This window comes from Mobula birostris, chromosome 14, assembly GCF_030028105.1.
Source record: "Mobula birostris isolate sMobBir1 chromosome 14, sMobBir1.hap1, whole genome shotgun sequence".
Taxonomy (NCBI): Eukaryota; Metazoa; Chordata; class Chondrichthyes; order Myliobatiformes; family Myliobatidae; genus Mobula; species Mobula birostris.
The window spans coordinates 73,794,297-73,808,937 of NC_092383.1; the positions used below are offsets into that span (position 1 = coordinate 73,794,297).

The 14,641-nt window shown below is 38.5% G+C and overlaps 1 protein-coding gene across 1 annotated transcript; it reads left to right on the forward strand.

The window, feature by feature from the left end:
• Positions 1-1,889: 1,889 nt before the first annotated feature.
• On the forward strand, positions 1,890-5,325 carry rbm15 (RNA binding motif protein 15). Its single transcript, XM_072278675.1, has one exon. It carries the CDS (start codon positions 2,212-2,214, stop codon positions 4,690-4,692), a length of 2,481 nt encoding a protein of 826 aa, XP_072134776.1. The 5' UTR covers positions 1,890-2,211; the 3' UTR covers positions 4,693-5,325.
• The last annotated feature ends 9,316 nt before the right edge of the window (positions 5,326-14,641 follow it).

The window sequence follows — 14,641 nt, forward strand, 5'->3', positions numbered from 1 at the left end:
ATGGTTACGCATGGGACTTAAAGGCTTTTGCTGTCACAACTCTAGTTAAAAACCATCAAGCTCAAGGATCACATTAATATTGAAGCTGCTGTATAGTACACGGGTACTGCATAAGCTAGGTTTAAAGACAAATAAAAATTTAAAGCAGAATCATTTTCATGTTAGCATGAGGAAGGTATGCTTTTACACTACAGGGTGCCAGAAAGTATATTGTACCCAGGAGGTGTGTTGGCAAGTATGAAAGTGCTTTCCGGGGTGTTTGGCTAAAAAATGTAGGAAAACACTGCATTACACTGTGCTTAGAGCAAACGTTTTTTTTTAAATAGTATCAGTTGTGTGTGTTTTCGTTCAAACAGTAAGATAATTCAGAACTGTTTTGCTCATTGCGGTTTCAAGCATTCAGGCTTGGAGATGCCAGAAATGGCTAGTGGTGAAAATTAGGCCTGACGAAGGGTCTCGGTCTGAAACGTCGACTGCACCTCTTCCTAGAGATGTTGCCTGGCCTGCTGTGTTCACCAGCAACTTTGATGTGTGTTGCTTGAATTTCCAGCATCTGCAGAATTCCTGTTGTTTGAGTGGTGAAAATTAAATGATTTCAATATTTCACCATTAGGAACACAAAGAATTTCATGGTATTGACAATCATCTTGAATGAAAATGGAGATTTGGAGGATGCAATTGTCAAAAGCATTGTATGAAGCAGTACATTATCTGCACTAGGTGACTGCTGATTTTACATTCATTTACAATCAAAAGAACAGCGTACCGTTGAGAACTATTAGGAACTAATATATTTTTATTGTACTGTAGCAGTAATTGCAGTGTTCCAATTTGTTCTGTATCTAATTTAAATACATATTTTCTTACCGTTAAGCAGTAGGTTTTCTTTTTTCATTTACCTTGTTAACCATTTCAATTAAACTTAGGCTAATTTGGGGCAGTCACATAATTGGCCCAAAATTTACTGGCCCCGCTGTGTACCAGTTACCCGGAATCCAGTGTATACTTAATAATGAGGTGGATGGAGGACCAGGCGTGTCGTCCACTTCTGCTGGGATTTTTTATCTGTCCATAATTCTAGAAGGATACTAAGACTTCTCGGAAAATTTACAAGAAATGCGAAAGATAATGTATACAGTTAAATCTCAAAGGCTGTACCCGCCCTCAAAGCTCTGAAGGTTATGACGAAAACACTAAAACAACAGGAATTCTACAGATGCTGGAAATTCAAGCAGCACACATCAAAGTTGCTGCCTGGCCTGCTGCGTTCACCAGCAACTTTGATGCGTGTTGCTTGACACTAAAATAATAAATAGTTTTCAGACATTAAAAACACATATCTTAAGGGGCGTGACTTCATAGTTATTTGACGGGCGGCTCAGCCAATTGGATACCAACTTGTTCAAGTGAACCAATCGAAATAGGGAAAGGGGGCGGAATGGGGTGACCGACCGTTTGAATTCGAACAGTTGAATTTTGGCCAGAATTACGGATTTTTATGCATTTTATTTTCTCAGATATTATCAGATTATCACCAAACCTAGTAAATTTTCTTGCTTTGTGATGAGAATAAACTTTTATAAAATTCGATCGGATGATTGGCCAATGTGTAGACCTCTCTGTGTCCAATCACAGAGGAGCGTAGCTTGAAAAACATCATTGAATCATCACTATTTCAGCCAATAACAGTTTATAGGACATCATATTCGATAACATCACTTATTTTCAAATAAAATAGAGAATATTTTTTAAAACTTGGGAAATTGATTTTAGCGTCTCCATTGTGTCAATTGAATGACAACCCGTAAAACAAATCAGAGCATGAGACTTTGTGGAAATGACCAATCAATGTCGGGGAATGGGGCGGGACCTCATACAAAATGGCGGCCACGAGCAGAGAAGGTTTGCGGCGTCGGTGAAAATCTCTTGGAAAAAAAATCGGAAAAAAATCGATTAGAAATTGTTGACGAAGCATATTTACCCTCACATCAGTAAAGTTGAAGAGGTAAAGTATCGGTTTTGAAACGTGGATTGTTTCTGTTTGCCGACCGAACACGGGGCATGAAATAGCGTCAGTGAAGGAGGAACGAACGGCCCGTGAAAAGTGGTAGCTCGAAAGCCGCTTAATCTGCCTGTGTTTTATTCTTTTGCAAGAGGATTTAATTTAATTTTCCGGTCCAATCTGGATTTAAAATATAATCCTGAAGGAATATGAAGGAGAAAGACGTCTCGCCCAAAACTGGTGGTAAACGAGGGGAAGAAAGGCGAGGTGGCCATCACCAGCAGCCGAGGAAAATAGGGAATAATCATAACAGTATCAATAGGAACAACAAAAACCATGGTAATGCCAAGAGAACTCGCAATATCAGTGGCAAAAGGACCAATAACAGAGATTATGATGTTTATGCACCTAATCGAACTGCTAATAACTTGAGTCTTTCTTCTGCTTCCTCAAGGACTAGTAGGAATGAAAGACAACCTGGTGAATACAAAACTTTAAAGATCAGCAATCTGGGTTCCCAGTTGAGTGATGGTGCAATTGAGGATGGTCTTTTCCATGAGTTTAAGAAGTTTGGGGATGTTAGTGTGAAAATATCCAGGGATGGTGATGAAAGAGTGGCGTTGGTGAATTTCAGACACTCCGAGGATGCAAAGGCTGCCAGGCATGCCAAGGGCAGACTGGTGTTACATGATCGTCCTCTAAAGATTGAAACTGTTTACCCTGCACCAAAGGGAAGAAGTTACTCACCTGAACTGGATGGGTATTCTGCACCCAGTGTCCAGGCCAATCGTCATCGACAGAGATCTCTGTCTCCAGCAGGACTTGGCTACAGAGAACACAGAGCTCAACAACGCAGTTCTTTGGGACGTCAGATAGCACCGCCGCCGCCGCCGCCACCACCACCTCCTCCCCAGAGAGACTTGGAGAGAGAGCGTGATTATGCCTTTTATGAAGGTCGGGGTCGAACTGCTTATGCTCTTGAGAGGACTGCATTCAGGGAAGATGAAATCTTGCCAGAAGATGACAAACGAGCTAACAGGACGTTGTTTATTGGAAACCTGGATCCTTCTGTTTCACAAAATGATCTTTTGCTTGCATTTGAGCGGTTTGGTGTTATCTTGGAGGTGGATATTAAAAGGCCACCTCGAGGACAAGGAAATTCGTATGGCTTTCTGAAATTTGAAAACCTGGACATGGCTCACCGAGCTAAGATTGCAATGTCTGGCAAAGTGATCGGGAGAAATCCTATCAAGATTGGTTATGGAAAAGCAACTCCCACTACACGTTTGTGGGTTGGGGGATTGGGTGCCTGGGTTCCTGTAGCTGGTCTTGCAAGGGAATTTGACCGCTTTGGAACCATAAGGTCCATTGACTATAGGAAAGGAGACAGTTGGGCTTACATTCAATATGAAAGCTTGGATGCTGCTCAAGCAGCTTGTACTCAGATGCGTGGCTTTCCATTGGGTGGACCAGATCGGCGGTTAAGAGTTGACTTTGCTGACACAGAGCACCGATACCCTCAACAGTATCTGCAAGCCTTGCCTCTTCCTCATTTTGATTTGATTGGGGATGGCCTTCTTCCTCGTGGTGCGGAATGTCTGAGAGGTAGGGAAAGGAACTCTCCCCCTATGCATTTTCGAGAAAGGGACCTTTTTCCAGGCAACGATTGGCATGTTCTTTCTGTTCGGGAAAGAAGTCGAAGTAGCCACGAACCATTTGAGCACCTTGATTGTGAAGTCCGGGATAGCTGGTCTCTTGAACGTGACCGTGAACATATTTTGCATAATTGGGACCAAAGAAGGAAAAGGAGAGGACCTGTGGATGTACGCCCTTCTGATTGTTCACCCAGTAATGATAGGTCCAGAAAGCGCCGTTGTGTTTCACCAGATCGCAGCCCAGGTAATAGCAGCCGTGATGGTGGACGCCATAGTGACTCTGACCGTGATGCAAAGAATGAGCGATATTCCCCCAACAGAGGAGACAGACGTAACAGCGCGGAAAAAATCTCTAGCGGTAAGCACGAAGTCAAAGCCACCAGCTTACCTGAAAAGGAGAAAGATCGCAAGCATAGAACTATAGAGTCCATGAGCCCCCTGAAGAGCAAATCGAAATCTGATCTCAATGCCAAAGCATCTGACAGCTTCCAGGAATATGATCGCAAATTGAACGTAGCCTGGCATGGAATGCTAGTTCTGAAAAATAGTTCTTTCTCAACAAACATGCACTTCCTCGAGGGTGATCTAAGCGTTGCAACCAATTTGTTAGTGGACGTCTCAACTGGTGGGAAAGTAGCGCAGTTAAAAATCACTCAGCGCTTACGACTGGATCAGCCTAAATTGGATGAGGTAACGAGACGTATCAAAGCATCTGGCACTAATGGTTATTGTGTCCTGTTGGCCGTACCAGCTTTAAACAGCGTGGAACATGTGGAAGGAGTGTCCACTGGTTTAGAGCAAGCCACTTCACCACAGCGACCATTGAGGAACTTGGTGTCCTACCTAAAACAAAAGCAGGCTGCTGGAGTCATCAGCTTGCCCATTGGAGGCAGTAAAGAGAAGGACCACACAGGTGTGCTCCATGCTTTTCCTCCATGTGATTTTTCTCAACAGTATCTGCAAACCTCTGCTCGAGCCCTGGCCAAATCTGAAGAAGACTGTCTAGTTATAATAATTGTACGTGGTGCAGCTTAGAACTGAAATTGTATTGTCTCCTGTGGTTGTGTATTGTGATATGTATGGGATACAAAAGAGGATGAAATTCACCAAAATGCTACACAAAAGAGCTATCAGACACCTTAGCCACTTAGTACATAATGGATCTATCGTAATACTGCAAAAATACTGACTGGCTTGATAGCTTTGTCTTTGGTACAAGATGTTCAGCCAGTTGATATTGAAAAACAATAGTTAGGTAGTCATGTGAAGTCTATTGACCACCCTCTCAGCATGTGCTCACCTGACACCAAATTCAGCCATCATACCATAGTGGGCATATGGACACTAATGTCTTTGGCCAAGTCACCCACAGTGTGTTGATTCCCCTATGACTTTACCTTTCTCTTTTAGTAAAAAAAATTCTCCTATTCTTAAGTGGAGTAGTTTCTTTTACTCTCCGTCACTTCAACCTCTTGGAGAAGTATCCAATACACAATCACTCTCATTACTGAACATAAGCCGTGAATTGTATAAAGCTTGAATGCTTCCTGCATTGTTTACGGTAGTGAGTACCTCTCAGTGCTGGAGCCCAGTGGTTGGTTCTTTACTGTTTCAAGCAGATTATATTATTGGAAACATGGAGTCCTAAAGATACTCTTTTTAACATTATTATTGAGATCTTTATTGAGACGCAAAACATTTGTTCAAAATCTAGTCATTTTCTGGTTTTGTAAATGAGGTAACATATTAGAGCACAGACATCTTGCAAGCTGTTACATGTAATGTGCTGTAATCATTGTAGGCAGTTTTCTTTGCACTTAATATCTTTGGGCACCATTCATCCTCAAACTAACTGAAACACCAGTAAAGTAATACTTTATCTTTTGCCTTTGCCTAGTGATTTAGAAGATCCTTTTAATCATGGATCTTGGGCCAAAGGCTGTAAAATTGTTCATTAATATTTAACATACCCAAAGAGGGCAACTTGAGCTTTTCTAATTACTGAGTAGGCAAAGAATCAAAGCTGTGGGCCATGTATTAAAGCAATGATGGATTATATATCGGGAGTCCTGGGTGTGTAAAAGGAAAAAAAAATGTGACTTTCTGAAAAGATGCCTGTGTACTTGTTCCATAGAGGGTTAATTTGTCAGTGTTGAAAGGAAGTCTGAAGGGGATGGAAAAACATGCAAGAAATCAGAAGATAATGATGGAAAGTGAAATCTAGAGATTGTGCTGTGCTTGTCTGCATTGTCTACTAGTCAAAAAAAAACTAGAGGCACATGCAAGTCTGCAAAGGAAAAAAAAATGTTCATTTGAAACTTGAGCATTTGATGAGGTATTTTATCAGCCCAAAAGGCATCAGCACTTGTCGATATTGTGCTGTTTGCAGTATTAGTTTGTGAGTTTCACAGTTACCCCAGTACATCACATAAATGTTGTTTTCTCATCAATTGGGAGTTTTTGAGGTGATCTGGTCAAATCAAATTCATCAGTACAGTACTATGTGGAAGAAAACTGAAGGTGCCTCCTGAGGGAATTGTTCAGTGAAGTCTATAAACAGTACTGCTTATCACTTGGGAGGTTGTGAAATGAATTTCACATGAAATTTGCCAAATGAACTGAGTTTCCATTCACATGTGGCAGTGACAGCTATTCAGAACTTTGCTGCAAGGTCAGCAATTATTTCATTTTCAGTGTTCTTGCCCTAATGAGTGAGGCGTTTTGAACAAGTACACAGGCATGACTTGTGATTTTTTTAGAAAAACATTAACTCAAAAGAAAAGTGTAAATGTACAGAAGTGCACACTGACTGTAAAACAAATTACAAATTGCTAGAAATCTGACCAAATCATAAAAGGCTGTAAATGCTCAGCAGTTCAGTCATTGTTGTAAAATGAATAGTTCACTTAGCCAGTTTATTTGACATTAACAGTCTATATGTATATTTTCCAGCTCCCTAAATTCTGTCATGAATAACTAATAATGGGAGCTTCCTGGCAAAAATCTACTGGCTTAAGTTATGATTGTGCAGATTTTCAAAAAAAAAATTCCATTTCCTAGTTCTTGGGGTTGGATATGACCACCATTTCATTCCTTTGATTGATTTTCTGCATCCTGTGCAGGCTTACCTGCTGTGACTGAAACTCTGGTTTCTTTGCTAAGGAAATTTTTTGTAAAACAATAGACGTGGGTATTACTGGCAAGGCTGCAATTCATTACATCTTCCACTTAGCCAATGAGAATGTCAGAGTGAGCAATCTCCAAATGCTGCTCACTGCTTAATTTTTCTTCTACTATGAGAGAATTCTTGCTGCATCTTTTGTAGATTTCTGGTAGACAATTGGACTAGTAGAAACAACCCAATTCCGTGAGAGGTGGAATGCCATTGGGATAGGTGGCACTCTGAATGTGAGCATTTAAAGAGGGGAGAAAATTGAAAGGAATATTCCAGAATAATTCCTCATGCCATATCCTTTGCATATGGGCACATGGAAAATTTTCTGAAGGATTTTGTATGTTAAAAGAGATGTCCAGTACATTATAATGCAGCAGTTTTGGCTTTGTGCTGTACTGTTCCAGGAATTGTTTTATCTGTGGTCCATTATAACTAGCCTTTACTAATAGTAGCTTCAAATCAGCAAAGCTAATTATATAAAATCATATATATAGTAATATTGGCAACAAATTCTGCCATGAGTAGTGACAAAATCATCATAAAGCTAAATTTAGGGAAGGCTTTTTGTGCTTAAAACTGAATGAACACTCTCACCATCATGTATGGGTCTTGAAGAATAAGAATGATGCACAACTTGAAGGTGCATCTGAACTGCAGAGCCTTGCTTAACTAAATTGGTATGGACTTTTAATTCATAAAAGCAAGTCTGTGTGCACTGTATATTTTGAGTAATTTTAAACAGTAAAATGCAAACAAAAATGGCACTACGTATATGTTAATGGTTTAATTACAGTCAGAATTTTGGGCAACTGAGATGAGAGGTTAAAACATGTGACATATCAATTACTTAGACAGTAGGAGAATTGTCTCATGGTCCAGTTGTACAAGACATGCAGTTGTCCTGCAAGTTAGATTATCTTCAATGTCATGATACATTAATGATAACTTAAACATCTTTGGACAATAGAGATAAGCCCAGTATAGAGTCGAGTATGTTAATGTTGGCTTTCTCTCAAAGTCGATAATTATAGCAAGTGGACAAGTTTTGTTCTAACTTAGAGCTCCTGCTTACAGTGAAGGCTCTAATTACCCCTAGCCCTTGTAAATTTACTGGGCAATCTCCTAGATATGCTTACACTAATGTCTTTTACAACATTTGAGAAAGACAGTCATACTGTAAGCTTTAGTTTTAAACTTCAAATTGTAGGCTTAATCCTCACTGCCCTGGCTTTGCTTAGTCTATGCCTGCTTCCACTCATCTGTAGTTGTGAAGAGAACCAGCCAGCTCATTCTTCAGGCTTGGGTGGCTGTTGCCACTGTAACCAGATACTCAAAAGTCCAGAGTCATGGTTATCAGTATTTTCCTTGTTTTCTTTTGTAATATTTTGTTGATTCGTTTTCTCCCCCCAGTACCCCAGCTGACTTTTTAAACAGACATTGAATAAACTAGACAACTTCCTGTGATATTGCTGCACAGTGTAGCAGCTGTTGATACTGTCAAATGCTGGGAGTGTAGTGTTCAAGCAGAAGCACGTGACCTTTTTGGAGATGTGCTGCACAATTTTTAGACATTGTGCTGCTGCAGTCCATTGACTTGGTTGGAGGACCAGTACAAATTGGGTATGTTTTCAATTACTTACCTATGATTGAGCCAGTTAGTCTTGGACACTACTGTTAATATAAAAATTTCTGAAGTCCAACATGTCATTCTCTTTCCAATTCCCAACAGCCATGGCACACAGTATTTTGATGCAGGTAACCCCAGCGCAAATAAGTGGTCTTAATTTTGTTTTTCAAAGTGTAAATGAAACAGTGTTAGATTATCATTGTAAATGAAGATGAAAAGTTACTAAGGATTTTGAGCTTCAGACAAGTCTTCAGACTTGCATTTGATAGCTAAGCTTGGGGGCTATTTAACATAGGACTTTTATCTTGGACAAAGATATCAGCTTTTACACCATGTCTTTGACAACTCCGCATAAAAGCATTTGTTTTAGAAAGCTAGGGTTTTATGGGTGCCTTAGTAAGAATCAGTTATCCAATAGCATGCCAATAGAATTTCTTTAGTGATGATTTTTTTCTTTGTTGATGCTATATGTACAATTATTGTATTATTGTTAGTTATATAGAAGAAGCTGCTGTTGCATGTTTTTTTTGTCTAATTTGATATTTCTTTCCTGCAAAATCCAAATGGCAGAATGTTTGAATGGCAAACCTGAGGAGGATACTTCCCGCTGGAATTTAGTGCAAGCCGAAGACGATGTTTGTGTGAAGTAAAATGGCCTTTTGCAGGGGGAAATTTCTGGTTGTTTGTTTTTAAAAAGCTGGAATGGCAGCTTGAAAAAAATATATATAAAAAGTTCCTGTATCTTCTAATGTGAAACCAGGTCCTGTGTTTTGAGGGGAAAATGATCTGCTGCTGTGTGCTGTTTATAACTGATTTCTGGGGGCAAAAGGAAAAGCTATTCGGGCTCAACCAACTGAATACTGGCTTTCACAGACACACGTGCGTTGAGCTGATTATGTTGTCAACCAAAATCAATAAAATGTGTTTTCTTTTGAGGAAAAAAATCTGCCTTGGAGTAAGTTTGAATGAAGCAAAAAAAAATGACCCCTTGCGTACGTTTGCGAGGCATTTTGTTTTGGAACTCCCCGTTATTTGAGGAGGAACCGTCAGCGTCACCGTTATCCTAACAGTGGCCTGCAAGAAAGAAACGATGGGGAGTTACCCCATTTCGAAATGCTGAGAATTGACCACTGGCTGATCGTCGTGATACTGTTCTAATTGAAGATCCAGAGTTGCTTGAAAAATTTTTTTTAAAGTTTTGATTTATTTTTGATCCGACATGAGAAGTATTTGAAGAATGTGAATCTTTGAAAATAAGTTTCGATCTTGCTGCCCATGACCAAACAAAAAACAAAGCCTCCCCAAATAAGTATTCTGCTTTTCTCGAATGCTGCCTAGAATACAGGCAGCACCCCCATGTTCTGGAGCTTTAAAAGCATGCCATTTCAGTTCTTAATTTGAAGAGGAAGAAAAGGTACAATACGTCTGATATTTCGTCAGGGCTAGCAATCAGTTTAAATACACTTTTACTGTGTTACTGATGGATGCGTTATGGCTTATAACAGTTTCACACCCTATGGATGTGCATGTCCTTAGGTACCCAAACTCATTCATACCTGTATTGCCTTTCAACTCATCACAGTGAGATTTCAACTCAAGTGTTTTGACCTAGGAGACCTTTTTATGTATTTTTAAAAATGAATATAATTGCCCAGTAACTAGCTGATAAGCTTGCACTGTTAACTAACAGAAGACGCCTGTTCTGAGTTTCACGTGCGCCTGCTGTTAAAACGCTTTGTAAAGGATGAGGGAGGAAGCACTCCTGCACTGCAGTGTTTACAAGACAGACAATCGATTATCAACATTGGATGCTATGGATTTTCTGTCTACAAAGGTGTTTACACTGTTTATCAGTATTGGTGTTTGCACCCAGGTAAGGTTTCTGAAGTGGGATTATAATGTTGAAGTGCAATATTGTATGATTAAGATGTTAACTTTTTAAAGTTTTGTATTTCCTCAGTGAAGACTGCTTCATGAAACAAAATGTCATAATGATTTTGGTGTTAGCGTTTTGCACACAATTCCAGCCATCCTATGTCTCTTAACAGTACAGGTTTTTTCTGGAGATATCAAAGTTTCTTTTAAAGCAATTTTTTAAGAAAAAAGGTTGTATGCTTTGGTACCTGCCATAGTTAACTACAATAACTTGTAGACTGCTTGTTGGATTTGCCCAGATTTTTCTTATGGGTAGTTCAAAATTATAAATTCAGGATAATGAAAAGAAATTGTAGTAGAATTGAGGAAAACATTAGATATTTGGAAATTAAAACTAAAACCATTCCCCCTCAAAGTTGTAATCTGCAAAATACATAATTCTTGTACCACCTTTAGATTTGTACCGTATTTGTTGATGCCAACTGACTTTTAGTTAGTGTATGCCTAATTTCCTTATGTCCAGGTCATTGTTGCCTGATACCAAGACTTCAGCCTTGATTAGAATAAAAACAGTGGTGTAAGAAATTAAATAGTTATTGTCACACTGAAAACATTAACCACCATCTTAGGAAAAAAAGGTTAATTGTAATTTCAATGCTTTTTCATATTAAAAATGATAAATTTCCATTCTGAAGTAATCATCCACCTATTTTTTTAAACGTTAACACTTTGTTAACATCATCTTTCCTTGCAGCATGCAATGTAATGATTTTCTCCAAAGAACATGACTATTTTGAAAGTATGTGAACAAGTGCTTTTAGACTAAATTGCTTAATTTTTTTGTGTGAATTTTTTGACATTCGTTAAATGCTTTAGTCTATGGTATTGTGATATGGAGGTAGCACTGGTTTGCTTCTCCTCCAGCCACCCTTGAAGCCAGATCATTCCCGTATGTATGTTTTCTCATTTTACTGACTTTAGATTTTTTTAGTTTTTGGCCAGAAAATCTGAGAGAACTGTTATGAGTATTCTGATTTCCTTTAGTGAATAACTGTCTAACTTAGTGGCTAATTGCGTTCTCATTTTAAAATGCTTGCAATCATTGGAAGTGTGGATTTAACTTGTCTGTTCCGAAGGCTCCATGTTATACATTTATGACTCAGACACTAAAGTATTCTTCAATGCTTGTGGTGGACAGAGGTGAGAAATTGGTAAAATTGTCATCTTCTTCAAAGTCTGTAAGCAAGATGAGGTATGAACCGCAAAAAGCGATTCGTACTGTAAGTACTAGTTGGGGCATCTTAATTGAGCCCCGCACAGAATTGCTTTCATTTATACTTTTGTGCTTGGAACACACTTCATTGTGAGGAAGCATTATTTTGGTAAAATTTTGTAGCAAAAATATTTGAGTAGGGAAATCAGTATTCTGATTTGTTTTAACCAAGCTCCCAAGGTGGTGTTCACCATATTTTGAAGAGATGTTCTTGTGTTTCTCTGAAACTTAGACGAACAGAAAACCTGGAATTGGGCAGATACTGTTTGAGAGATAAAAAGTAAATCTGTGTCAATGTGGATAATTATGAAAATGCTAATGTGTCATCTTGGCATCTGATAAGGAAAAGTGGGAAGATATAACATCTTTTCTCTTTATTTAATGTTTCATTAGTTTATTTTAAAAGATATGTCTATGCTTTGAATTCCTTTCCAGCCTGCATATTTTGAACTAAACAAAAGTAGCATTAATCTGTATTTGGGATTATATTCTCCACTGGACTGTGCACAAAAACAACTCAACAATCTATAAGGGTGGTATTATGGTCAGTGCTTTCGGAACAGATGCAGGAAAATTGAGAGTCTTGTATATAAGTTTTTTGAGGCAAAACAAGTTTGTGGATGTTATGCATTTTCTATGAATTAATTGATGACCTAATGTAATCAACAAACTGTGTGACAGTAGATGGTGACTTAAAGCTGAATTGAAGCCTGCCAAGATGACCAGTATTATTAGTTTACTATTTCTCTGGGCATGATGGTTCTCTTTCCTTGCTGCTCTAGCCATCAATTTATAAATTCATTTATTTCTACTTTAAAGTTAGGGGAGCCCAAGGCTTGGTTGTAGTTGGTTTCAATTCTCAGACCATGGAGTGCATAGTTGAGTACACAGAAGTGACTTTCTTGCTGAATAGCATGATGTATAAGATATTGTATTTTCTTATTATCCATGTGATTAAACAATTTGAGATTAGCAGGATTACCATGTGATTGCCATGTTTGGGATTGTTATTTATATAGAAATTCCCACATTTAGCATCTAATTGAATGACTGGACAGCATTTTGTCCCAATGAAATTAACCTCTGAGAAATAGTAAATTGTTAAATATTTGACTGACTTGGTAAAATCTTGTCTTCGATGCCAATGTTTTCATTTACTCTTTAAACTGCCCTTGCCTGGCTATTGCACTTGGCTTTGCAACTTCTGGATGAGGAAGGGGAGCAGAATGAGATGGGGGTCAGTTACTACTATTGTAAAGAATATGCTTTTTTTGGAGTACAAAATGAATGAAGGGTTATCAATTGACCAGGTAGACAAAACCATAAAACATGCTGGATCTGAGGAAGATGAATTTGAACAGTACTTGGAATTGGAAAGTTAAAACGAGGGTGTGCAAGTTCAGCTTGTATTCTCTTATGTGTGTGATCTGGTTGAGTATTTTTCCTAGCCTGAAAGTGATGAAGGGATTCTTTGTATGCCTGTTTAATTTGGTGCAACATTGATCAATTAGAGAAATATTCTAATTGAGTTTACAATACAGAAATGTAAAAATGAATCTTGTAATGAGGCTTACTCCAATTGAATATGTATTGCATTCAGTTTTCTGTAATCATAAATATATGCTAATCTAGGCAAGGGTGTGGTGCAAATTCAAAAAATATATGTAATTAGAAGAAAAATTTGGAGTGGTAGGCATCTGGAGCATGCTGCTGGGGAAGTGGTAGAAGCAGCTACCATAAGCAATGTTTAAAAGACATCTGGTCAGCCAGATGAACAGGCAGCAAATGGGCTTAGTCCATGTGCAGGCTGATAGGATTAGTTTCAAATTGATAGCATGCTTGGCGCGTTCTTCGTTGGCTGATAGGCCTGTCTCTTATGTTTTAAACTGAGGCATGTTTAAAGACTTAAGTGGAATAGACAGGGAGACTTTGGTGGAGGAATACTTGCATTGATTCAGACTAGTACTGATGGATCTTTCATTCGTCTTGAGGACGGATATCTTTAATGTCTTTTCAAAACGGAGTGAACTTTTGATAATGTGGCATTGAATGCTGCCCAGATTATGTTCTTGGCCCTCCAGAATAGAACCTAAAACTTTTTGAGTCTAGCTTTTGATGATAAGAAAGTATAAGATGATTATAGTTACTACAGAGACACCCTTAATATCTGGATCCTCTGAGCAACTTCTAGATTCCATTTCTTTCCACATTTCCTGTATATGGGACATCAAAACTGTTCACTCCTCTGCTTTTGTCCTCTTTTGGGGTAATCCAAGTTAATGCAAATCAAAATCGTGATCAGTCCGATATTGTGGGAGTAAAGAAACAATTGGTAACCTTTTGGTTGAGTACTATGGACCTCCCTGAGTATTTTGGCAGAGCAGATTCATACCCACTGCAACTTCTGTTTAATAGCAACTTTTCAACTTAGGAAAGGTCATTTTAAATAAGTTGCTGTTAAGCAAAAATGACACAAACCATAAGGAAAACTTAAGGAAAGATCCGAAAGGTTCTAAGAAGCAAGATTTCAAGGACCAACTCGAAGGAGGAGGGGGTAAATAAGCTGTCGAGAGATCCTGGGACTTAGGCAGCTAAAGGCAAGGCCGACACTGCTGGAGCATTTAGAATTTAAGAACACGTAAAGGGCCAGATTAGAAGAACAGTTTTTTTTTGTCTGAAGGAGGTTGCAACTGTCGTACAGAGAAATAAGGTTGAAACTAACAAAATGATTTGTTAAGGATATCTGTTTACTTAAGATAGCTCAGCAAAATTAACTTCTTTGACTAAAAGTTGTTCTGTTGATGTTCCTATAATCCATGCTTATGTCTGATTTTGTTCTCTATCTTTTTTTAAACTTAGTTTCCATTCCATTCTTTTAAAATAGTCTTTGTGAATCCTTCATGCCCACTTTTAATCTATGCTTGCTGTTCTAGCAGCATAACTTAAACCAAAGTTCATTTCTGAATTCTTAATTTTAGTTTCGCATTCCTGTTTACTCATTTTGGGAAAATGGATGAAGGGAAAATGAATATTT